The sequence below is a fragment of the Gigantopelta aegis genome, chromosome 12 (assembly GCF_016097555.1).
Source record: "Gigantopelta aegis isolate Gae_Host chromosome 12, Gae_host_genome, whole genome shotgun sequence".
NCBI classification, from domain to species: Eukaryota; Metazoa; Mollusca; class Gastropoda; order Neomphalida; family Peltospiridae; genus Gigantopelta; species Gigantopelta aegis.
The window spans coordinates 1,640,834-1,668,390 of NC_054710.1; the positions used below are offsets into that span (position 1 = coordinate 1,640,834).

The following is a 27,557-nucleotide window of genomic DNA, read 5'->3' on the forward strand; positions in this document are numbered from 1 at the left end:
AACTAGTTTAGAATGTCAAGATAGTTTTTCTTCAACTACTGCGAAGCCAACCCTACCGTTATCTGGGGTTTTAGAGCCATCTGTGTAGATATGGATGTGCTCGGGGTAATTTTCATTAGCTGCGGCTTCGAACAGGATTTTCTTAAATGGTGGAAATGGAGTTGAATCTGTAGCTTGTTTAATTAGATATGGTGTGTGGCACTCGACTGGCTGATTGATATGGTATAGTGCCACTAGTGTGTTATCTATTCCTACTTCTATTTCTAGTTTACTAGCTTTAATGGCGAAAGAATAATTAAGATGTTGATTGGTTTTGAATATTAGTCCTGGTTTACCTATAATCGGAGTTAGTTCCTGAACTGGGTGATCTAGTTGTAGAGAGTGGATTTTTAGATGATAGTTAAGATGTTGAAGGTTGCGGCGATATTTTAGTGCCATAATGTTAAACTCAACTTCTAGGCTTTGTTCGCTGGTGTTTGATGGAACTTTAGCTATGATTCTAAGAGCTTGGTTTTGAATAACATCTACTTTATGTAACAGTTTGGGGACGGCGCAACTGTAGGCTTGGGCTCCATACTCTATTCTGGAGAGTATGCATGCTTTGTAGACCATAAGCATTGCCTATGTTTGCAATTCCCAACTGGTACTTGAGATTAATAAGCTCTTAATAAGTTTAGTTCTTTTTGAGATTTTAACAATGTCATTGATATGATCATTAAAGGTTAGTTTTGAGTCAAAGGTTACACCTAGAAATTTAAATTTGTTGACTCTTGCAATTATTTTGTCGTCTGATTTTAGTTGGTGATTATCTGGTTTATTGACTTTATTAAAAAGCATATAGACAGTTTTAATTTCGAATAGCTTGATGCCCCAGTCCAGGGCTCATTTGTTAAGTCTATTCATATCAGCTTGCATTAGGCTAAATAAATTAGTGGTTGTGTAGCCTGTGCGCCAGATGGCGCAGTCATCGGCAAAGAGTGCTGTGTTTAAAGGAGTGGTTGATTTTCTTTTTCCTTTAGCATTAAGTACTTTAGTTATGTCATTAATAAAAATGTTAAATACGGTTGGTGAGAGGACCGAACCTTGCGGTATACCATTTGTTATTTCAATTCTATCCGAATAGTGACCGTTAACCCTAACTGATCTATTATGGATGGAATTATTGATAAAGTTAAACATATTACCTTTAATACCGTTACTTTGTAGTTTATTTAGTAGACCTTGATGCCATACAATATTGAAAGCTTTTTCAATGTCTATGAAGATTGCTAGAACTTTATGAGATTTTCGGAATGCATCATTAATACTATTTTGTAGTCTATTTGATCTATTGTTGAATGTTTAGTTCTAAATCCGCTCTGTACATTAGTTATTAAGTTATTTTCGAGTAGGTAATTATTAAGTCGTTTATTGATAATAGTTTCTAAGGTTTTGCACATGTGGGACGTGAGTGTTATCAGTCTGTAACTCCCTGGGAGGGAATGGTCTTTACCCGTTTTAGGGAGACTAAAGCATTCTGCGTGCTTCCACGCAGTGGGCATTTGACCCTCCCTCCACATTCAGTTACAAAGCGATAACACTACCTCTAAGGCTACGCCCGGCATGTGTTTAAATAACGTGTAACTTATCTGATCAGGCCCGGTTGCAGTACTTTTGTTTAGCTTTGAGAGCTGTTTTTAATTCTATCAATGTTATCGGTTGGTTAAATTCTAAGTTATCAGTGGTTAGGTGATTTGGTGTGCTAGTAGCATTAGTTGGGAAAGAGTTTTTTTTTTTTTAATTGTTTAGGGAAATGTTCGTTGCTACTATTTTTACTAAACGTTTTGCTGAGGAGGTCGCCTTTTTTATTAGTGGTTGTTATTTTATGATTTTGGAGGACTGTGGAATTTGCGCGTTGTCCTTGAATAGCCTTAACGTTTTTCCACATTTCTCTAATAGATGTTCTATTGTTAATTTCACGGCAGAATTTATGCCAGCTGGCTTGTTTAGCATTAACAATAAGCTTACCTACTTCGTTTTTAGCTAATTTATAGTTGGTGTGATAGTCTTGTTTCCCTGTTTTCTTATAAAGTTTACGCATCCTATTCCTAAAGCCGCATTTGGATTTACTTTCGTCCGTTCACCAGTTAACTGGTCTACTTTTATTGAAAGGTTTAGCTTTAGGGATATTTGTTTCTGCTATTTCTGTTATTTTATTAGTAAGTTTAGTAGTGGCGTCGTCAATGTTTAATCTATCATAAAACTTGATATTGTTGCAGTCGTTTGTAAAGCTAGCCCAATTAGCTTTATTAAATTTAAATTTAGGTACAAATTGATCCTCTTCTGTATAGATAGTATTACATTTATAACTGGTTAGTATGGGTAGGTGGTCGCTATTGAGAGCTTTATAACACTTTCCATTGGGCGTTTGCACCTATGTTGTTAGAGATGACAGTTAGGTCGATGGCAGATGTTCCCAGATAATCATGTATAAAAGTGGTACTGCCATCGTTGAGACATACTAGATTGTTTGCATTGATAAATCCCTCAAGTATTTCTCTCTGTGCGTCGGAGTGCAGACCTCCCCACGGCGAGATATGACAATTGAAATCTCCTATACGAATTCGGTTATTAGTTGGGTTTATGAGTTTATTATAATCTCTTAACGTTAGTTCTTTATGGGCTGTTACCGGCGGGCTATAAACATTGATGACGTCAATAGGCATTTGATCATTTTGAATAGTTAGCCCTAGGACTTCTAGGTTAGTGTTAGAAAGCTCGTATTTAATTTCAGTATGTGGTATGATATTTTTAATTAGTATGGCTAGTCCACCCCTAGTGTTATTTTCTCTATTTATATAATAACTAGTATAACCTGGAATTTTGAAAACTTAGTGGGTTTTTTTGTTGTTGTTGTCTTTAGTGCCAGCTCCTAGCCAAGTTTCTTGAAGGCATATAATATCTGGCTTGTTGTTACTAGTGCTAATCAGTTGAATGAGCTCGGCACCATGTTCCATTGAATGGAGGCCTTTAGCGTTTCATTGGAGAACGCTAAGGCCTTTTTTTCCTATGTTATTTCTATTTTGGAGGCGCATGGAGATTTGTCTCCCATACGCTAGCCCGAAGTTATGTTAGGTTTATATTAGTTAATTTAATTATTCGAGTTGAGGTTGGTTTTGATTAGGGCCATTTCTGAAACTAAGTTTTCAATGACTAGTTTTAACTGGTTGATTTCCTGATTGGCTGCGGGTTTTAGTTTCTCAGCATATGTGCAACCTGCTGTGAATGTAGTTGTTGGCTTGGCCGCTGTAGGTTTTTTGTTAGTGGTATCTGTGTTGGTTTTATTACGATTATTTAGCTGGCGGAGCGCCTTTTGATAGTGATGAGACCGCGTGCCATGTGCCATATGGCCTCAGACTAGAGTTATCCACCCATTTGGTTGTCCAAAATACGGAAACTAATGCGAGAAAATATAGTTTTCTTGTGATGTGATTAATGGCTGGGGAGCTGCTTAGTATACTGGATTGTTACACTGGGTTTGACAGGTAAGAGGATGCAGTTAGTGAATATGTGCACTTGGTTTGCACTGGATACTGCATAATGTCCCCCAGAGCACATTGAAGTCATGCAAAATTTGTGTAAAATGCAGAGAAATGGGTGTGATTCGGTCCCTTGGCCCACGTGTGTTTATTTACATTGATATAACGCGGAAAAGAGCTGGACAACAGATGTCGTCCTTTCGAGTGTTCAATGGGCCCAGGCAGGTAATGTTTCCCGTGAAATGCTAATGGCCTGGTGAAATTAATAAAAGTGCTACAGCCACTGGGGCTACATGAGAATACATAGTGAAATTAATTGTGGTCTGAGGCCTGATATAGTAGGATGTTTGACACAGGGTGACACACTTTGATACCTAATTGTGAGGTAACTATGACAGTTACAGCACTCAAAATGTACATGCTAATTGTCCAGATAGGTGGAAATGTGAAACTAATCAGTTTGGGTGGTGAATATTTTATTTTGTTTAATTAAATTAAATTTTATTATATTTATATTTTCAAAATTTGTAATTTCACAAATTATGACATGATTCAGCCTGCATTGTACCCCTATCAGGTCATAGGTCATTCTTTTCAATCAGACTGTATCCCTACACCCTATGAGAGCCTCACTTTGAAGGTTAAGGTCAAATAAGTCAATATGGAGGATTTCTTCAATGATGTTTGACATAGGGTGACACACTTTGATACCTAATTGTAAGGTAACTATGACAGTTACAACACTCAAAATGTACATGCTAATTGTGCAGATAGGTGGAAATCTGAAAGTTATCAGTTTGGGTGATGAATATTTTATTTCTTTAAATTAAATTAAATTTTATTATATTTATATTTTGAAATTTGTAATTTCACAAATTATAACATGATTTGACCTGCATTGTACCCGTATCAGGTGATAGGTCATTCTTTTCAATCAGAATGTATCCCTGCACCCTGTGAGAGCCTCACTTTGAGTAATTGAGCTAATTGAATAAGTGAAAATGGAGGCTTTTTTTCAAAAATACCAGATGGTAATTTTTTCAAAATGTGATCCTGGGCCAAATGGTGAATGTATAATATGGAATGGGCCTCCCAGACCAAATGGATATGGTGCTATTAAGTTCTAATCACCAATCACAGGCCAGTATCGTACAGTAAATGCTCACAGATTAAGTTTCATGGTCTTTAATAAGAAGATGGACATAGATGGCAGTGACATCAGTCACCTGTGCCATAACCGTCTTTGTATGTTTAAAGATCACTTATCTGCTGAGCCACATGCAATTAACAGCTCGCGCATACAATGTGTGAACCGGGATGTCTGTCAGGGACATGGACAATACCCTCCCTGCCTCTTGCATCTCAGAATGCATAACATATAAGAATGTAAAACAATAACAAAGTTTAATTTAAAGAAATATTTTATGTCATAAAATCACATATAAATATCACATATAAATATCACATGATACATTTATTCAAAAGCATACATTTATTCACATTACTATTTTTTATTGTTTAAAGTCAGTCTTCAATGTCTAGGGTTCATGTCCACAGCAGAAATGCAATCATGCAAACTGATATTTCCTATATTATATGTATCACTTGAAAGTTTGTGACAAAAATTACTTTGAATAACTGTGGTCACAGGAGTTGTCTGTTCTTTGACTGTCAATATCTAATAATCCTTTCTTGTAGTCAGCTTGTTGATCTCTGTGCAAATGTTTATATCGTAAGTGATCTCTAATTTTACTTCCTTGCTGGACTAAGTGCCTTTTAATCACCTGTGGATTGTTTTGATATCTTTTTTGATAGTCCGACTCTTTGTCCATCTGACCGCAGTGAACGCCTCACCCGAGCTGACAGTTCGATGCCACAGTACTTGCACTTTTCTATCATCGATGTTCCCGGGGAATTGTTCAGCCTGTGGATGGTGGATGCAGCTCTCCCAGTCATCGTTCGTGAATAGTTCACATTCTTAGGTAAGGAAACACTGAGAGAACGGTTCGCAGCCTCACATTTCTGTGTGTCTGTATACAGTTTCATTTGCTCTACAGCTGAAATACTTAGTTTAATCTTCAGAAGTTCCAGTACTAACATTTTGTTATTTTCATTCATATTCAGCTCTGTGATTCTGTGTGTAGCCAGGAACATGGATCGGTGCCACCAGTTGTTCGTTATTCCTCCACTGCAGACGACCGAGTACCGCGAACACTTTGAACAGTCACCACCGTAGCACGAAAGTGTCGATTGCAGGACCTTTGGTAAGTTTCGTTTCAGTACACCGACATTACCAGTGTGTAGTTTCATCAGTTCTTTAAGAATTAAACTGCACCTTGCTTTCATATCCTGGCTGAATACCTTCTGTGCTTCACGCTTTTGTTCACGGGTGGACCCAGTAAACATGTCGGGACTGAAGTTAGCTTTGTAACACTTACGAAACTGACTCTGACCTAAGTGGGTTGGATCAGCTAGCCGCTGCACTTTCCACATTGGATGTAGAAGTTTCAAAGCACTATCAACTCCAGCAGATGATCTGGAATCTCCATCTGTTGTGACGTATTTTATGAGAATACCTTGTAGAGCCAAGTCTGTTCCGATATCTTTTCCCATCTCGTATTCCGACAGCGGAGCAAATGGCGGCAAGTTTGCTGTGCAGTCAGGATGACCACCGGGACATGTCACATGAATACCTTTGTTTCTTAACCAGGCTCCGGTCCAACAAAGTTTATTCTGGAAGCAGGCACTTACAATGAATTTTCTTTCAGTCATTGTTTCACATCAAGTCCTATAGCTTGTGATGCATTCTGGCCCGGTTTCTTCTGACTTGTTATTGTCGTGGAGTTGTATCTCCCATCCATGGCTATGTTAATTTCATCACGTTCATTTCCACGTTTCATGTTAATGTCTTTCAGTAGCTCAACTTTTTGTGCCATATCTTTTTCATTTAGATCTGTTACAGCCGTTGATACCTTGTATGATGTTCTCTGCATGCTGCTCCGACACGGTGGTGGAATGTCCATGCCTGCCAATAGCACTCTCGCTCTCGTATTGCCGACGGGAGTATCTTGGAGACCGATAGCAAGACCCACATTAGTTTTTGCTGCATTTGGGCCAGGTTTATTTGTCTTCACCTCATTGTACAATTTGCTTTCAGGAGCAGTGAAGTCACAATTCACACAGTGTAGTGTGACTTTCCAACAAAGACCCCACTTAACCTCTTTTAATATTTGCATTTCAGGCTCGTCGCACTCAGGGGAAGCTGTTGAGTGGTATCTGAAAGCTGCATTCCATGCATCTACCATTCTGTCATTGTCCATTATTCTCATGCCTTCTTTGTCTTTACACTGTTTGTTCTTCTTTCATTTCAGACGCAGTACATGTACTCGTAATGGGACGTAGCAGGCGGACTGGCTGTGACGCACCTTCGCAATCTGGAGTGGATATGGTGGCTGAAGTGGAACTCGACTTCGTGACCAAGGCAAACTCGTCTATATTCATCCGGACTACTGGTCGCAACTTCTCAGTGTGAGATTCTGGACTTGCATGTTCATGCAGCAGAGTTGCACCCTTATTCCAAGGTGCATGCCCCTTCTTGAACTGTGTCTTTCGTCTTGTATTGCCTTCCATGGATGTGACTCGTAGTGTATAAAACAGTGAAATACTTATTGTGGTATGCATGTCCACCCTTATATATATGTTCATCTGTGATGTCACTTTCAGTTCTGATGCATTAAAACATTTCAGTGCAGTGGCAGTTGACAGCTTTTTTTGTTCACTGTGTATTCGGTACTGCATCTTTGCAGACTGGTGCCCTGTCCTCTGCATTCAGGTGTGACCTGTTACGGTGTGCAGACACCTTGCTAATTACCGTCACCAGAATGACACTCGAGCAGTCCTAATTTGTAATTGGCATATGTTGACTGTGTGCAGTATCCAAAATTTTACAGTTTTAAAGATTAAATTTTGTTTAAAAAGAGAACTTTGTGGGATTTTTTTTTTTGAAAATGTATCAATTTAAATTAAATTGAATTTTTTTTGGAAAAAATCATATTCCTGCCAACTGCTATATTTCAATTGCAGAGAACACAATAAGGAGCAAGTTTCTTTTTGTTGTTCAGAAAAATGTCTGTAACTTTTAAAGTTATTGCATAATTACTAGTCCACTATTGGGAATAATTTGACGCAGATTGCCGCCTTTTGCAGCACAGGCAGTCCCCCATTTCACAGGCTCCAATAGCCATATTTGGTATCAAATATTCTTTTTATTGCCTGTATGCAACTTGACATATGTATTTAAATGCCATATGTGAGTTTGAGTGTCATGGTGAAAACAATTTTGGTCTGATAGGCCTCAGACTAGAGTTATCCACCCATTTGGTTGTCCAAAATACGGAAACTAATGCGAGAAAATATAGTTTTCTTGTGATGTGATTAATGGCTGGGGAGCTGCTTAGTATACTGGATTGTTACACTGGGTTTGACAGGTAAGAGGATGCAGTTAGTGAATATGTGCACTTGGTTTGCACTGGATACTGCATAATGTCCCCCAGAGCACATTGAAGTCATGCAAAATTTGTGTAAAATGCAGAGAAATGGGTGTGATTCGGTCCCTTGGCCCACGTGTGTTTATTTACATTGATATAACGCGGAAAAGAGCTGGACAACAGATGTCGTCCTTTCGAGTGTTCAATGGGCCCAGGCAGGTAATGTTTCCCGTGAAATGCTAATGGCCTGGTGAAATTAATAAAAGTGCTACAGCCACTGGGGCTACATGAGAATACATAGTGAAATTAATTGTGGTCTGAGGCCATATGGCGGCTGAGGCAGTTAGGACACTGCATCGGCCTTGTGCAAGGAGAGTTTCGTGAGCATCTTTCGTGCTTCTGTCCGCACCTGTGGCAGGTGGGAAGTCCCCTGTGATGACGGCATTTCGCCGCGCCGTGTCTCCATTGCTGGCAATGTTGACACTTTCTCGGTTTCCGTTCAAATTGGATGAGCTGGTGTATGCGACCGTTTACTATAATGGAGTGGTCAACGTCTACTGACTGTCAATCTAGGAGTTTTCCTAACGGCCTTAACGAGGCCACTCACGTGGACATATAAATAGGACTTTAAACTTTTAGACCTTCGTTCAAAAGTTTATTTCGAAATTACTTCTTTTTTTTTAAATGTTATTAAATAGTCCGATCCTCTCCTATTTATTTTTGGACTGTCCTAAAATGCTCCAAATTATATAAATATTCGACCGAGCAGTCAATTCTTTTTATTTTTGGCTTGTAACTTTGTTTTTCTTTTTTTTAAATTCGATTAACTTTTTTTTTACTAATTGCTGTTTTCAAAATTCTGCCCATTTTCAACTCTACCCCCCCCCCCCCCCACCTCCACCCCGAGTCAGATCACCGATCTTATCTAATTTCTTTTTGACCACCTGATCTAATCTAGCGCCCAAATGTAATGAGTAGAATTTTCTTTATTAATTATATTAATTAGAGATGCAGATCAACATTTTAAAGTCCCACTATTTAATTTTTGGATGTAAATTTCAAAATTGTCCGCTTAATGTTTGGTCTGTCCCGGGACAAGCCCCTGACTATCCAGAGACAGGCCCCGGGACGGACATGCTCGAAACTCTAGTGGTATATGAGCATGTACAAATTATTCGCACCCGCACTCACACTGAGCTGTCTACCCGAACTGTCATGGCGGGTTTGGTTATCAAGTCAGCCTGGATAGCCTGGTCTCTGCCTTCATTAAAATTAATTCTACGTTGACTTTTTTTCATAGCTTCATTTATGCTATCATGGATCTTTCTACCACATTCACTGGTTGGTTTGTAGTGGGATTTGGCATTTGGGAGGGGAGTTGAAATTGAGTTGGCGAAAGTAGGTTTGGTACCGGGGGGGGGGGGGGGGGGAGATCGAAATGGTTACCAATCTCACCGTAGATGTGTCCTCTAAGTTGGGCTCTGAGATGAACTGGAACAAAGTGTCTACGTTTACTAGTGCCTCCTCGTCACCTTTGATGAAGGTTTCGCCGTTGGTTAGGCGTGTGTGAAATACTACTTTAGTTACATTGTTTTGAGTTCTCTCCTCCTGAATGGCCGCTACAGCCTGCTGCCAGTAAATGTACTGGTATAGAGTGGGATTTGTCTGACTGAAAAGTACTTTCCTGATCCCTACGATTTTATTGGGGACTGGCGAAGAGATGGGTTTGGCAGCTCTCGTCGCTCGTTTTAGTGCCCTAACTTGACATGTTTTTTTTTAGTTGAAATCTGGAATTGATTGCTAGTTTCTATCTCTGGATGCACTACTTCGGTCCCTACGTCAATATCATTCTCTTCATCTGAACTGATTTCCACTCTTAGGTCGGGGGATCCCTTCCGTTTGGAGGCGCTCCGAGGGGGGGGGGGGGGGGTTGATATTTCCTTTCCTAACAGAGGAGTTGAGCGCTAATTTGATAGCTAAGTCATTGGCACGGAGATTTGGACAGATTGGAACGAATTCCACGTTCTCGTCAATTACGTATTCCAAGTCGGCCGCCCGTGGTCCGGTGGTCAATGTCCTAGTCGTTGGGGGGGGGGGGGGGGGGGGGGGGGGAGTCCGTCATTACCTCACTAGTTGTCATTATTCTGTTTGTAATCTCGCTCAGTCTCTCGGGTTTTAGCGGTCTAAGCCCTTCTACCTGGCTAACGTTGGGGTGGGTAGCAATGGCTACCATTTTTATTAGGGTGTGTAATCGAAATGCGTGAAAATAGTAATGTTAAGAGCGTTACGTGGTTTGGATCGGTATGCTACTTAAGACTAGAACGCGTAAACACCAAAATATATGCACTCACTAAATACAGTAAACTACAGTTAAATAATATAATGTCTCGACTGAAAGCAATAAGTACACAAATCCTAATGGAAAATGCTAATTAAGTACAACAAATTGCCTACCGTAATCGTAAGTCCGAGAACTGCTCCTACTTGTGTGATCCAACCGTGTCCCAAGTCGAGAGTGACAAATATACGTTTGTGACTGACAGTTATACCGGTATAACAGGAAGGCAGGTCTGTGGGAAGAGTAGACCTATTGGACATCCAGTTCTTAGAACCCTAGTCCTACCCGGACTTTTATATGTGGCTTAATTTCATTTTGTTTTCCCTAGGACTTGTACTCTTACCGGATTCCAATTCCTTTTACAACTGTTCCCATGGCCTTGCAATCCATTTACACCGGCCATATATGTTTGGCATCCATTTACACCGGCGATATGTTTACATGTGTTTGGCATTCATTTACATCGGCGATATGTTTACATGTGTTTGGCATCCATTTTCACCGGCCATATGTGTACATGTGTTTGGCATCCATTTACACCGGCCATATGTTTACATGTCTTGTCACGCAGACACTTGCATCATTAGGGAAGATGGAGCATTTTAAGGACAAAGTAAAAAATACTTCGAATTACGTGTGCTGTACTGTTAATAGTAATACGAATTGTAGTTTAGTCGTAGATTTACGTTTACGTGCAAAACTAGTCTTTTATGGAGAATGCTCAGTAAGTTGTGTAACTTGTACCTAATGCATTTGCTCGTTTTGAAAAGAAATACAATATGTTTCAATAAGTCAATCAATCAAATCCAATCAAAACTAGGTTGACAGTCTTTTGAGAAGCTGGGCCCTGTTTTGACAGACGTGTGTGTGTGTGTGCGTGTGTGTGTGTGTGTGTGTGTGTGTGTGTGTGTGCATACATATATTGATATTTATACTACAGACTATAATAAGTGAAACTTAAAACAAAAACAATTTTGTTACTTAGTTTATTCTCCACAGAAAACAAAACTTTGGACAGACATGCTTCCGAATGTTTGGTCTATTTCATGCAACCGGAAACCCAGCTCTGGCCGCACCACCATTGCGCCGGCTTATTGTATCCGTTCGACCCTCCGGCCCTGACGGCGAGGTAATACACTTTGGCAGTCGATTGACAGTAGAAAGTGTGCCAACGACACGTTTTCATCATGTTGAAGAAGAAGTCAAGATCGCAGGTGCCCCGACTCACACCTCTAGACTTGCCCTGCAATGGACAGTAAGGGTTGTGTTTGTTTATCGACACTACTAGAGCACGTAGTCCGAAGGGGCGTTGAAAGTGTGGTTCTTTCTACGTCCGAATAGTGTTACGTACCCTATATATAGCTGGTATTCAAAATGTATGGTACCATGTTTCAACCGTTTCTCAACCGAAATAGTGCAACAAATGGACACACAAACCAAAAATGCATATCCTACCGTATTCACTAAATCCCGATTGAACTACTTTCATCATTAGTAACAACAACATAAAAAATTCCCCACCATTTTAAATTTAGTAAATAGAGGGAAGCAACTCGCCCTGCACATGAAGGAACGTATTAACTTAATATGCGTCCTCCACTATAGACTTAAAGGTTGCTTAAAGGTCCTATGTCAGGATTGAAACTACAATGTAATAAATAACTAGTAATTAATCGATCCCACTCATAATCGTCCATACATAGTAGCAGAGTTGAAACATTTAGTGGATTGGAATACAGACAGAGCTGTTCAAACCAAAACAAAACTGCTCAGTCTTTTATCAAAACATATATCATGTTTTTATATGTCCTTGTTATGCTTATTAATAACAAGAATACCGGTGAGGTACATGATACGCCCGTCAGGAGTTTGATGGAAAACCATAGATATTAATAATAAATATGTTACGAGTATGATTCAATTCTAACTATGTTACCGTTTTGCAATGGGATGGATGAACAGTTTGTTTTGGACCAACTACTGGTGATACTGTATCCAATCGAGAAGGTGCTGTAGGATTAATTGAAGTTATTCTTCTTTATTAGAAAGGGAAAGGGGGGGGGGGGGGAGCTGAGATCGAGGGCGGAAAGCAAAGTTTCAAGGGGTACAGGGATAGGCTCCCCCGTACAGTTTTGAAAACTAGATGTTCTGAAATGTTAGCTCTTCTCCATCGTGCCTGATGTCACATCAATAATACGTGGTGTTAAAATATCTAAAAAGTAAAGTTTTATTTAACGACGCCACTAGAACACATTGATTTTTTATCTTATCATTTGCTATTGGACGTCAAACATATGGTCCTTCTGACACTAGCTTTTTAGAGGAAACTCGCTGTCGCCACATAGGCTACTCTTTTACGACAGGCAGCAAGGGATCTTTTATTTGCGCTTCCCACAGGCAGGATAGCACAAACCATGGCCTTTGCTGAACCAGTTATGGAACACTGGTCGGTGCAAGTGGTTTACTCATGGTTTGGAGTCTGAGCTTGGAGCCATTGCAGCACTCACTCAGGGTTTGGATCGGTATCTAGATTAAAAATCCCATGCCTCGACTAGGATCCGAACCCAGTACCTACCAGCCTGTAGACCGATGGCCTAACCACGATGCCACCGAGGCCAGTTTGAAATATTTATACATAAGTCACACACAACGTGTCTGTTACAAATAAAATACTCACACAATAGTAACACACGTCGTGTCTGTTACAAGCGGCCGTGAATCGATCCTTGTAGACAAAGGGGAGATCACCGGGGATGCTACATCCGTTTACTATGTAGCGCTTGCACGTATCACCGGCTACTTCCGGTACAACTACAGCCAGCCAGACGATCAGAATACACAGCACTGCTCTCAACATGGTGTTCTTATTTTCTGAAATGTATATATATATAATATATATATATATATATATATATATATATATATATATATATATATATATATATATATATATATGTATATGTATATGTATATGTATATGTGTATGTATATATACTCTTCAAAAAAGAAGAAACGCAAAACCACATTGTCGTAACATTTGGAGAATTGATTTCATTATTGAATGGTGAGTCCGATAATTACCAAATGTTGCAGGATTGTTCACAATTCACTCTAGTCCATTGTGAGTAAGTGATAGGACACACCACCAAGGTCAAGGTCATCTGGAGTCAATACCGGGTGTGGCCTCCGCGTGTGTTGACAACTGCCTGGCACCGCCTGCCCATTGAAGCAACCAGAGTACGGATGACGTCCCGGGGGATGGTGGCCCACTCGGCCTGCAAGGCTGCTGCCAGCTCGGGCAGGGTCTGGGGCTGTGGTTGTCGCTGTCGGAGGCGTCGGTCCAACTCGTCCCATAGATTCTCAATTGGGTTCAAATCCGGTGATATCGATGGCCAAGGAAGGACATTAATGTTGTTGTTCTGTAGGAAAGCCGTTGTGAGACGTGCTGTGAGGCCTGGCGTTGTCATGTTGGAACACTGCGTTGGCGTTGGCCATAACTGGAACGATGTGTGGCCGGAGGATCTGGTCAATGTAGCCCTGTGCATTCAGGTTGCCCTGCACGTGGACCAGGTCAGTTCTGCCAGTGTGTGAGATGGCTGCCCACACCATGACACTACCCCCGCCGAATCTGTCCACTTCCTGCACGCAGTTTGCCGCATAACGTTCACCACGACGCCTATACACGCGACATCTTCCATCATGACGTCGGAGCAGAAATCGGGACTCGTCACTGAACCACACCTGTCTCCATCGCAGTTGAGGCCATTGTCGATGAATCTGGCACCACTGCAGTCGGAGTCGACAGTGTTGTGGTGTTAAGATGACACCTCGAACTGGACGTCTGGCACGAATTCCTACCTCACGTAGGCGGTTCCGTACGGTCTGGTCGGATATCCTGCGCAAACCTGGTATTGCTGCGACTGTGGAGGTGGCAGTAGTCAATCGTTCCCGAAGGTGGCGTACCCGGATGTAGCGGTCCTGCCCGGGGGTAGTGACCCGTGGTCGACGGGATCTAGGGAGGTCACGTGTTGATCCATGTTGCTGGTAACGGTCCCACAGTCTGGAGATGGTGCTTGGGGACACATGGAATGCCCTGGCAATGGCCGTTCTGGATTCGCCTGCGTCTAGTCGGCCGATGGCATTGTTTCTCTGCGGTTCACTGAGACGTGGCATGTCCTGGATTGTCAACTGTCGGCCAGATACAGAGGCCAGGCAAGCGAACACCCTGTACTTTTATACTGTCGGTGTTCATGTTGCATGTGCAGACAACGCACGTGCAGTGGTGACATGGTTTGCACGTGGCTGCGTTTTTGCGAATATTCACATTTTGAAACTTTATTTTACAGTAGCTGCGTTTTATCGAATGTAACCGTGGGAATGTGTTTGGGACATGCAATGACCTTATATTCACAAAGCATGAACCGGTAGGAAACATAAAATCGGAGTTATAACCCATTTGTACCCTTTTGCGTTTCTTTTTTTGAAGAGTATATGTATATGTATATATGTGTCGAATTAAAAACTTCACAACCGTTTCATTTTGGCTAATTAACAAATATGACAGAATAGCGTGTTAAATAAGGTATTTTTATGACGTCCAAAGAAGGAATAGGAATAAATGTTGAGTCAAAAATCTGTTCGGTGCGGCCACAACATTCGTCAAAACCACAAACAGTCAAAATGGTAATTCACACGCAGGGTCGTCTAATGAAGTCACAGGTTCAGTAGCGTATGGCATCCATGTGTACCCTCAACTACAAGGCAACGCCTCTTCATTTACTGCCTGATGCATGTATAGACTGCATTAGGGATACAGCGATGTGATTTGATGCAGTTTAGGCTGTAGTGGTATCGGATTGTATTAACACTCAGCGATGGGTCATTCCACGCCAAAGATAACAAATTCCAGAAATTTTCCCAGGTGACCATCTCCGATTTGTGCATCGATATAAATAATGGGTGCATGCAAAATTTGAAGTCCAAATTCTAGGTAGTTTCGTAATTATGACTGGTCAAATGCAAGGTTCGTTGACGCATTTTTTTGCACTCACGACTGTGTCATGTGGTTTTGGAAAACATGTTCATGCTAGTAACTTTTTTAATTACAAAGATATCAAGCTGCGATGTTGCAGTATTACCAAATTCATACCTTGAGAATCTATAATTGTACTCATTTTGCACATAGTTGTCATAGTTTCTGACCAGGATAGCCCTAAAGTTTAATTTGTTATCATTCGGAAATGATATCTTTTTATATTTTGGGGGACTATTACTCCCTGATTGATTATCACAGATACAAAATGTTATTTGATTTGAAGTACACGCCTGCAGATATTTCCTTATGAGAAAGCTTATTTGAATCAACTGAAATATTAATGTATAGTTAGGGTCCAAAATTGAGAAAAAAAATTCAAATGTGAAAAATATACCTGGATATCACGGGTGGTTTGACCACGTGGGTAATTCCCCAGCACCATGGACTTTTAACATAAGTAACTCATGTGCATTTGCTATATATGCATCAAGGTTTGTGGCTCAACTCCTTGATAGTTAAATGAACTTGCATTTATAACCCCCGTACAAGAGTTCGTGAACGGAGTAAACATTTAAAAAATTAAATCAAAATGTATCCACAAAGGATTCATATTTTAAATGTGTTAATATTCAGGTTCAAGTTTGTATTAAATTTCAATTAAATTTCAATTAAAAAAATACTGGTACTTACCCCTCAACCCTCTAGCTATGAGTCGTTGGGGTTGATATATTCTTAATGTATACACACTTGTTTGTATACATGTATATAACTCACAACACCACCACTCTACCAATTTCATTTCTCATCTAATTTTCACATTTCACCTACAGGAAAAGGATCATGGTATCTTAAACGGGTTCGCGTGTTTTGCCTGTTTCAAAGGTCCAGGTTACTGTTATTAAAATTAGAAATTATGATGTCTACAGACTTCGTTTCTTATTCTATTTGCATGAAAATTTGCTCTAGTATTGCCAAACAACAAGGGAATTGTTTTTTATGTGTTGTTTATTTTTAATCTGAATATCATCCTGGGGAGATAGTTTGTAATATCAAATGAAATATCAATGTGTGATTAGGGTCCAAAGTTGACAAATAATTATGAAATGTGAAAAATGTACCTGCATACCAGTGTTAGTTTGAATATATGGGTAATTACCTAGAACCGTGAACTTTTAATATGACTGAGTAACTAATATGAATTTACTATATACATGGGTATATACGCATAATATAAATATAACATTAATATAATATAATATAATATAATATAATATAATATAATATAATATATTGACTTTTAATTTGTGACTGGACTCATTGATAGGTAAATGGACTTACGTTTCTCGCTCCTATTCCAGAGTCTGAGAAAAAAAAAGCAAGCAATTGTGTTTTTTTCCAGTGCATAACCTCCTCCCCCCCCCCCCCCCCCCCCCCAGCATTTTCCATTCCAAATTATACAGATTCAAAAGAACTAACCATATCTTAGTTATATATTTTCATATTCAGTTGCATTTTTAATGCAATATTTTTTTTTTTAATGAAAGTAATTTTTGTTACATACAAATGTCATCCTTGTGAGACAGTTTGTAAGATCTCCTTTGTGCATTGTTATATTCCATGTAGATGAAATGCTTAATGGTATGTTGAAGTTGTTAGAACGTATTATTTGATTAGCTTCTGGATACTGTGGATTTTTTGTTTTTAATATTCTAGGGAAAACACAACCTGGTATAAAATCCTCAAAAGATGATACATTTAAGAAAATATTGCCTACATACTCTAATCGTTTTAAACATGTTCATAAAGTAAATTAACTAATAAATACATAAATTTCATGTATGTATCCTCTGTTACTTTTCACTTGTAATATATTGTTTTGTGAGCAAAAGTTTTTTTTTCTCTCACTGAAAACAATACAATATACCATCACTTTCGCAATCTGATTCCAAAACCTATGGCCAGTTGTAGCCTGAGAAGTATGATTGCATATATTTATAACACAGAATGGCGTGCAGGATTTATTGTTGAACACCATAATGATCAAATTGATATGCATATTGACAGTATGAAGCATTCCAGTGCAGGATTTCTCTCCTGGCCTTCACCTTCAGCTTTACAGAAAAAATCAGTATTGTGTGCAGTTTGAAAACATCTCGGCCTTTCAAATGCAGGAACATCTTACTGTCTCTCCAGGATGATTTTCAGATTAAAGGCAAAAACACTGAAAATCCCCTTGCATGTTCGTAATAATATTGTGACGTTTCATGATAATCTATAGACATAATTTTTAGTAACTGTATACTTGACATTTGATGGAGAGCAGCGAAACGTGAACTTGTTCACGATACGATCAGGGACTATACCTATATGTGAAGTTTCATTAAAATCAGATGAGAAATGAAGTCAGTAGAGCAGTGATATCATAAATTCTATTTTTAAACTCTGACAGACAAAAAGCAGTCATTCCAAGATACCGTGATTCTATTCGTTATATGTTGCGTTTCGTGAAAACTGGATGAGAAACCATAGCTTAGATCTCACTAACTTGGGAACAACATGTGTTTAGTCTGTTCTGAGCTCACCAAGATATTTTTAGTGTAGTAATGTTAACCATAGCTGATAAACAGTACGATACACAAATTCAGAAGTGAATTTCAAGTTATTTTAGTTTAATTACAACTTATTGATTTTGGGAACTGTTTTAAGGTTAACATGTTTGAAGTTAATTTGAGAGAATAATTTTTTGAACACAACTTTTATCGACTTATCTTTAATGGAACCTACAGCCCCAGAAATGATGTGATGACATTGTATGTCACATATGGGCAAACTGACTCATCCCGAGGGGATAATTACGAACATTTAAAAATGAATATGAAGTTAAACATGAATATTGACATATTCTTAATATGAATATTTTCTGGATAAATTTTGATTTTTATAAATAAAAAGTGAAGTCTTTGTGCATTGATACAGTGTTTTACTTTGTTCTCGAACTCGTGACGAGGGGTAGAAACCCAAGTTCATTAAACAACAAGGGGTTGAGCGACAAAATATGTATCAAATATGCATTAGTTAATCATACTAAAAGCTTATGGTGCTAGGTAATTACCCACATGGTCAAACCACCCCTGATATGAAGGTATATTTTTAACATTTTATATCTTTTTTCTCAACTCAACCTTGGACCCTAGCTACAAATTAATATTTCATTTCACTTCAGATAAGCTTTCTCATAAAGAAACATATATAGATATATACTTCAAATCAAATAACAGTTTGTATCTGTGATAAATAAGCAGGGAGTAATAGTCCCCCAAAATATAAAAAAACATATCATTTCGGAATGATAAAAAAACTAAACTTTAGGGGTATCCTGGTCAGAAACTATGACAGATATGTACAGCATGAGTACCATTATAAAATCGTCAGGTATGAATTAGCTCATACAGCAAATTGCATCGTGATATCTTTCTAATGAATTAAGTTATTAATATTCAGAGGGTGCCTTGAATCTCATGACACAGTCGCGAATGTCAAACAATGGGACAACGGGCCCTACATTTGTGATGTATAGTTCCATTATCTTCGTTGGCATGCATGCTGATTTAGTACATCACGGGTGTTGATATAGTACATCACGGGTGTTGATATAGTACATCACGGGTGTTGATATAGTACATCATGGGTGTTAATCATTCTAATTCTATTTGTTTTTAATTAGCTGAATCATCGATACACCTACGGGAGGACGTAGCCCAGTGGTAAAGCGATCGCTTAATGCGCAGTCGGTCTAGGATCGATCCCCGTCGTTGGGCCCATTTGGGCTATTTCTCGTCATAGGCAGTGAACCACGACTGGTATGTGCTGTGGCTGTGGTATGTGCTATGTTGTCTATGGGATGGTGCATATACAGGATCCCTTGCTACTAATGAACACAAATTGCGGGTTTCGTCTCTAAGACAATATGTCAACGTTACCAAATAGTGGGTTTCGTCTCTAAGACAATATGTCAACATTACCAAAAGTTTGACATCCAATATCCAATGATTAATAAATCAATATACTCAAGGAGTTGTTAAACATAACACACTTTAACTTTAACCATGGACAGTTGCAGTTATTAAACACAAGTACACACAAGTACATTTTGTTGTGAATTTGGAGTGAAAAACTCATGTTGTTCCCATCAAAACATTCTTAATCTATGTCTTTTTTTTCTTTGTTGAGGCCCATTTTGTAATAAACGACCGATTTTGTAATATGTACCATTTTTAATATGTACTCATTTTATAATAAGCGACTCATTTTGTAATATGTACCCATTGTGTAATAAATTACCCATTTTGTAACATGTACCCATTTTGTAATAATTGACCCATTTTGTACTATATACTCATACTTGTAATAAAACATTGTGTAGTAAAACTAGGTAAACATTCTGTAATAAAAAAGTAGGTGCCCATTTTATAATAAAAAATAGATGCCCATTCTGTAATAAAAAATAGGTGCCCATTTTCTAATTAAAACGTAACCCATCAATAACCCATTTTGTAATCAGCGCATTAAGATCTGTGATTAATTACAAACATTGGCTATCATGAGCAGTTTTTCTTGATTGATTTAATATTATTATTATTATTATTATTATTATTATTATTAGTAGTAGTAGTAGTAGTAGTAGTAGTAGTAGTAGTAGTAGTAGTAGTAGTAGTATTAGTATTTGTTAAATAGCATAACTCAAAACATAGTATAGTGTCCATCAATCTCTATTTATATAATATAATATAATATAATATAATATAATATAATATAATATAATATAATATAATATAATATATATATATACAGTCAAACTTCGATAACTCGATCTTGAAGGGTACGAGGAAATAGTTCGAGTTTCAGGGAGTTCGAGTTTTCGAAATTAATATATAGCAGTTCCAATTTGAAACTGCATTGCAGCTGGTTGATTTCGCTAAAATATTGTAAACAAAAAACAAAAAAATATTGTAAGAAGCGTGCGCTTCGCTGCCTACCTCTGAACTCTGACGACTATCATTATCATTATGTACTGGTATAATAATATAATAATAATAATAATAATAATAATAATAATAGTTTAACTATAAAAATGTTATATTTGCTTTATATAAATGATCTTGTTATTATATAATTTTAAGTTTGTTCAATTTTTGTCAATAATATTACAGGCGCGTGTACATAGGGTGTGGGGTGGGGTGGCGTGGTCTAAACACCCCTTTTCAAAACAAATTTCTACTTGCCACAGTCTATACCTCCCCCTGCATAGCTTACTGAACATGTGCCTGTTTTGTCAATTTTTGTAATAACGCTGATTGTACTGTGCCGAGAGCGTCGATAAATAAAACAAGTTAAAGTTATAGCACATTTATTAATCTTCGGCTATTGGGCATGAAACATTTGGGTCTCTCTCTGTCTCTGTCTCTCTCTCTGTGTCTCTGTCTGTCTCTCTCTCTCTCTCTCTCTCTCTCTCTCTCTCTCTCTCTCTCTCTCTCTCTCTCTCTCTCTCTCTCCATTAGTAGCAAGGGATCTGTCATATGCACCATCTCACAGACAGGATAGCACATACCGCAATCTTTGATATGCCCATCGTGGGGTACTGGATGAGACGAGAATAGTTTAATGGACCTACTGACAGCAATCAATCTTTATGTATATATTTTTAAATTGGAAATAATCACAGTGTAAAACAGCATTTTTAGGCGTAAAAAAAAGAAGAAAAAATCCCCGAAAACCCCCCAACAAAAAACAACAACCGTGGGTATATTAATATTCTCGAGGCAAGAGGGGATAAAACTACGATTTACCGTAATATGGGCTTAAAAAAAGAAAACGATCTTAAACAGGACAACACAATATACTATTGCATCTAAACATAAAATAATGTAGTTATCATTTTACTGCCCCACGGTATGTCTTGTCTGTAGGAAACGTGGATATTGACGATCACCTGCTGCAAAGAGAGAGAGAGAGAGAGAGAGAGAGAGAGAGAGAGAGAGAGAGAGAGAGAGAGAGAGAGAGAGAGAGAGAGAGAGAGAGAGAGAGAGAGAGAGAGAGAGAGAGAGAGAGAGAGAGAGAGAGAGCGCATGTCCGAATTGCCTAATGTTTGACATCCAATTGCTGATGATTAATAAATGAGCCGTGGTGCTGTCGCTAAAAAAACTAACACAAAAAAACAACCCCAAAACCCCAAGAAAACTGCCAAAACCCAACCTTAAAGTGACAGACCTCAGTTTTTATGCACTACGACGTAGTCTTCACTGTTAAAGCCGTCTTTGATCATTTAAATTAGAAGTACTTACTTTTTTTATTACATGTATTTAGTATATTCATTTTCATACAGCTGAAGTGCTTCAGATCATTCAGGTTTTTGTAATACCCCAAAATGCATCTTTTTGTCAGATTGACTCTCTCATTACCTGACCCTGGTATGTTGCAGGTTTGTAGATTAAAACATCACAGACTTCAGATTGACTCTCTCATTACCTGACCCTGGTATGTTGGAGGTTTGTAGATTTAAACATCACAGACTTCAGCTTGACTCTGTCATAACCTGACCCTGGTATGTTGCAGGTTTGTAAATTAAAACATCACAGACTTCAGATTGACTCTGTCATAACCTGACCCTGGTATGTTGCAGGTTTGTAGATTAAAACATCACAGACTTCAGATTGACTCTGTCATTACCTGACCCTGGTATGTTGTAGGTTTGTAGGTTAAAACATCACAGATTTCAGATTGACTCTGTCATTACCTGACCCTGGTATGTTGCAGGTTTGTAGATTAAAACATCACAGACTTCAGATTGACTCTGTCATTATCTGACCCTGGTATGTTGCAGGTTTGTAGATTAAAACATCACAGACTTCAGATTGACTCTGTCATTACCTGACCCTGTTATGTTGCAGGTTTTTAGATTAAAGTCACAGAAGCCACTTTCAACCAGTGTAAATGAACACTAAGTTTGATTAATATACAAACCAGTAAAACTATTTGGATGAAGTTACAACGGAGTGAAACAAGAGTCCATGACGTCATAATTTTGACATAGCCTTAAACACAGACACGAGTTCGCCTCCATAACCGTTACTTCTCAGAGGTACGTGCTCTAACAAAAACATGAAAAATGTATTTCGCGGTATTAAAAACACAAGGATGACGACAAACACTTCGTATATACGGAATTGGGTACTCTACAAAATAAAATGAAGTAATGTCTGATTGCAATTATCAAAAACAACTCTAATAGTACGTAAATGTAAGTACGTCTAATGTAAATTATCAAAAATAACTCTAATAGTACGTAAGTGTAAGTAGGCCTACGTCTAATGTAAATGATCAAAAACAACTCTAATAGTACGTAAATGTAAGTACGTCTAATGTAAATTATCAAAACAACTCTAATAGTACGTAAATGTAAGTAGGCCTACGTCTAATGTAAATTGTCAAAAACAACTCTAATAGTACGTAAATGTAAGTAGGCCTACGTCTAATGTAAATTGTCAAAAACAACTCTAATAGTACGTAAATGTAAGTACGTCTAATGTAAATTGTCAAAAACAACTCTAATAGTATGTAAATGTAAGTACGTCTAATGTAAATTGTCAAAAACAACTCTAATAGTACGTAAATGTAAGTACGTCTAATGTAAATTATCAAAAACAACTCTAATAGTACGTAAATGTAAGTAGGCCTACGTCTAATGTAAATTATCAAAAACAACTCTAATAGTACGTAAATGTAAGTACGTCTAATGTAAATTATCAAAAACAACTCTAGTAGTACATAAATGTAAGTAGGCCTACGTCTAATGTAAATTGTCAAAAACAACTCTAATAGTACGTAAATGTAAGTACGTCTAATGTAAATTATCAAAAACAACTCTAATAGTACGTAAATGTAAGTAGGCCTACGTCTAATGTAAATTATCAAAAACAACTCTAATAGTACGTAAATGTAAGTACGTCTAATGTAAATTAACAAAAACAACTCTAATAGTACGTAAATGTAAGTACGTCTAATGTAAATTATCAAAAACAACTCTAATAGTACGTAAATGTAAGTACGTCTAATGTAAATTATCAAAAACAACTCTAATAGTACGTAAATGTAAGTAGGCCTACGTCTAATGTAAATTATCAAAAACAACTCTAATAGTACGTAAATGTAAGTACGTCTAATGTAAATTAACAAAAACAACTCTAATAGTACGTAAATGTAAGTACGTCTAATGTAAATTATCAAAAACAACTCTAATAGTACGTAAATGTAAGTACGTCTAATGTAAATTATCAAAAACAACTCTAATAGTACGTAAATGTAAGTAGGCCTACGTCTAATGTAAATTATCAAAAACAACTCTAATAGTACGTAAATGTAAGTACGTCTAATGTAAATTATCAAAAACAACTCTAATAGTACGTAAATGTAAGTACGTCTAATGTAAATTATCAAAAACAACTCTAATAGAACGTAAATGTAAGTACGTCTAATGTAAATGATCAAAAACAACTCTAATAGTACGTAAATGTAAGTACGTCTAATGTAAATGATCAAAAACAACTCTAATAGAACGTAAATGTAAGTACGTCTAATGTAAATTATCAAAAACAACTCTAATAGTACGTAAATGTAAGTAGGCCTACGTCTAATGTAAATTATCAAAAACAACTCTAATAGTACGTAAATGTAAGTACGTCTAATGTAAATTATCAAAACAACTCTAATAGTACGTAAATGTAAGTACGTCTAATGTAAATTATCAAAAACAACTCTAATAGTACGTAACTGTAAGTAGGCCTACGTCTAATGTAAATTATCAAAAACAACTCTGAATAGTACGTAAATGTAAGTACGTCTAATGTAAATTATCAAAACAACTCTAATAGTACGTAAATGTAAGTACGTCTAATGTAAATTATCAAAAACAACTCTAATAGTACGTAAATGTAAGTAGGCCTACGTCTAATGTAAATTATCAAAAACAACTCTAATAGTACGTAAATGTAAGTACGTCTAATGTAAATTATCAAAAACAACTCTAATAGTACGTAAATGTAAGTAGGCCTACGTCTAATGTAAATTAACAAAAACAACTCTAATAGTACGTAAATGTAAGTACGTCTAATGTAAATTATCAAAAACAACTCTAATAGAACGTAAATGTAAGTACGTCTAATGTAAATTATCAAAAACAACTCTAATAGTACGTAAATGTAAGTATGTCTAATGTAAATTATCAAAAACAACTCTAATAGTACGTAAATGTAAGTACGTCTAATGTAAATTATCAAAAACAACTCTAATAGTACGTAAATGTAAGTACGTCTAATGTAAATTATCAAAATTAACTCTAATAGTACGTAAATGTAAGTACGTCTAATGTAAATTATCAAAAACAACTCTAATAGTACGTAAATGTAAGTAGGCCTACATCTAATGTAAATTATGAAAAACAACTCTAATAGTACGTAAATGTAAGTACGTCTAATGTAAATTATGAAAAACAACTCTAATAGTACGTAAATGTAAGTACGTCTAATGTAAATTATGAAAAACAACTCTAATAGTACGTAAATGTAAGTAGGCCTACGTCTAATGTAAATTATCAAAAACAGCTCTAATAGTACGTAAATGTAAGTACGTCTAATGTAAATTATCAAAAACAACTCTAATAGTACGTAAATGTAAGTACGTCTAATGTAAATTATCAAAAACAACTCTAATAGAACGTAAATGTAAGTAGGCCTACGTGTAATGTAAATTATCAAAAACAACTCTAATAGTACGGAAATGTAAGTACGTGTAATGTAAATTATCAAAAACAACTCTAATAGTACGTAAATGTAAGTAGGCCTACGTGTAATGTAAATTATCAAAAACAACTCTAATAGTACGGAAATGTAAGTACGTGTAATGTAAATTATCAAAAACAACTCTAATAGTACGTAAATGTAAGTAGGTCTACGTAATGTAAATTATCAAAAACAACTCTAATAGTACGTAAATGTAAGTACGTCTAATGTAAATGATCAAAAACAACTCTAATAGTACGTAAATGTAAGTACGTCAATGTAAATTATCAAAAACAACTCTAATAGTACGTAAATGTAAGTAGGCCTACGTCTAATGTAAATTATCAAAAACAGCTCTAATCGTACGTAAATGTAAGTACGTCTAATGTAAATTATCAAAACAACTCTAATAGTACGTAAATGTAAGTACGTCAATGTAAATTATCAAAAACAGCTGTAATAGTACGTAAATGTAAGTAGGCCTACGTCTAATGTAAATTATCAAAAACAGCTCTAATCGTACGTAAATGTAAGTACGTCTAATGTAAATTATCAAAAACAGCTCTAATAGTACGTAAATGTAAGTACGTCTAATGTAAATTATCAAAAACAACTCTAATAGTACGTAAATGTAAGTACGTCTAATGTAAATTATCAAAAACAACTCTAATAGTACGTAAATGTAAGTAGGCCTACGTCTAATGTAAATTATCTAAAACAACTCTAATAGTACGCAAGTGTAAGTACGTCTAATGTAAATTGTCAAAATCGGCTTTAAAAGTGAAAAACAAGTCGTAGCGTTTAAAAACTAGGACCTGTCGCTTTCACTTTAACCGTGGATCTTACCTTGAACCCGTTCTAGCTGTTAGTGTTTCCGGTACCGTGTGGAATCTACTATGAAACCAAATCTCTATGTAGGTGCTTATATTCCACCCGGGTCGCCACCTCCGATATATGTCGTTCGTATCGAACGACACACGCTGTGAAAAATCTATTATACATGTGTTTTCGTCGTGTATTTCTGATTATAGCCAAACAGAATGAAAAACAAACAGCCTCACTGACGTCATCAACATCTACAGGTGTCTCAAGCAGGTGGGAAATGTTAACGGTTAATTAAAGATCCAGACGTGTATAGACAGGAGGGTCCGAGGTCTCGTATTATATTAGGTATGTGTACAATGCAACTCAAGATAATAGTGTTGCTAATAACAAAGTATTGAAACAAATTAATGACTGAATAATGATCGCAATATTGTTTTCATGCTATTACAGCTCAACAGTGCACTTCTGATTGACGACCAAATGTGTTTGAAAATAATAATACAAATATTGAGTTAATGATCACCGGCTTTTGGATGTCACCTATTTGGGAAATTTGACATGTAGTATTTCTTAGAGAGGAAATCCGCTATATTGTTTTCCATTAGTAGCAATGTATCTTTCATATGCACAATCCCACACACATGATAGCACATACCACGGCCTTTAATATACCAGTCGTGGTCGTGGTACACTGGCTAGAACGAGAAATAGCGAACGCTTTGCCACTGGGCTACGTTCCACACTCAACATTACAAACAAATACAACAATTATGTATGTTGTTTAACTGATCTTAATATAATATCTCTGTTCGTATCGTTTGAAGTGATACAACAGTTATGTATGTTGTTTAACTGATCTTAATATATTATCTCTGTTCGTATCGTTTGAAGTGATACAACGATTATGTATGTTGTTTAACTGATCTTAATATATTATCTCTGTTCGTATCGTTTGAAGTGATACAACGATTATGTATGTTGTTTAACTGATCTTATTATAATATCTCTGCTCGTATCGTTTGAAGTGATACAACGATTATGTATGTTGTTTAACTGATCTTAATATAATATCTCTGCTCGTATCGTTTGAAGTGATACAACGATTATGTATGTTGTTTAACTGATCTTAATATAATATCTCTGCTCGTATCGTTTGAAGTGATACAACGATTATGTATGTTGTTTAACTGATCTTAATATAATATCTCTGTTCATATCGTTTGAAGTGATACAACAATTATGTATGTTGTTTAACTGATCTTAATATAATATCTCTGTTCGTATCGTTTGAAGTGATACAACAATTATGTATGTTGTTTAACTGATCTTAATATAATATCTCTGTTCGTATCGTTTGAAGTGATACAACGATAACATTTCCTGATATACGGAATACGACATTATGTGTACCCGTAGAAAACAATGCAGGAAAGTGAAGTAAATTAATAATAAAACCGGGACTGATGTGTTTAACGACACCCCAGCACGAGAAATACATCAGCTATTAGGTGTGAAACTGAG

General features: G+C 37.1%; 1 protein-coding gene across 1 annotated transcript; it reads right to left on the reverse strand.

Annotated features, from left to right (window-relative positions):
* Positions 1-11,312: 11,312 nt before the first annotated feature.
* LOC121385764 (conodipine-P3-like) lies at positions 11,313-26,211 on the reverse strand. The gene is made up of 3 exons (XM_041516535.1): positions 26,058-26,211; positions 13,021-13,214; positions 11,313-11,586 (listed from the first exon to the last, which is right to left on the reverse strand). Exons 2-3 carry the CDS (start codon positions 13,198-13,200, stop codon positions 11,383-11,385), a joined length of 384 nt encoding a protein of 127 aa, XP_041372469.1. The 5' UTR covers positions 13,201-13,214; positions 26,058-26,211; the 3' UTR covers positions 11,313-11,382.
* Positions 26,212-27,557: the final 1,346 nt, after the last annotated feature.

Coding starts and splice junctions, on each gene's coding strand:
- LOC121385764 (XM_041516535.1), bottom strand. CDS start 13,200: ATGTTGAGAGCAGTGCTGTGTATTCTGATCGTCTGGCTGGCTGTAGTT. Junction 11,587..13,020: donor ACGACGTGTGTTACTATTGT/GTGAGTATTTTA, acceptor TGTCCATTGCAG/GGCAAGTCTAGAGGTGTGAG.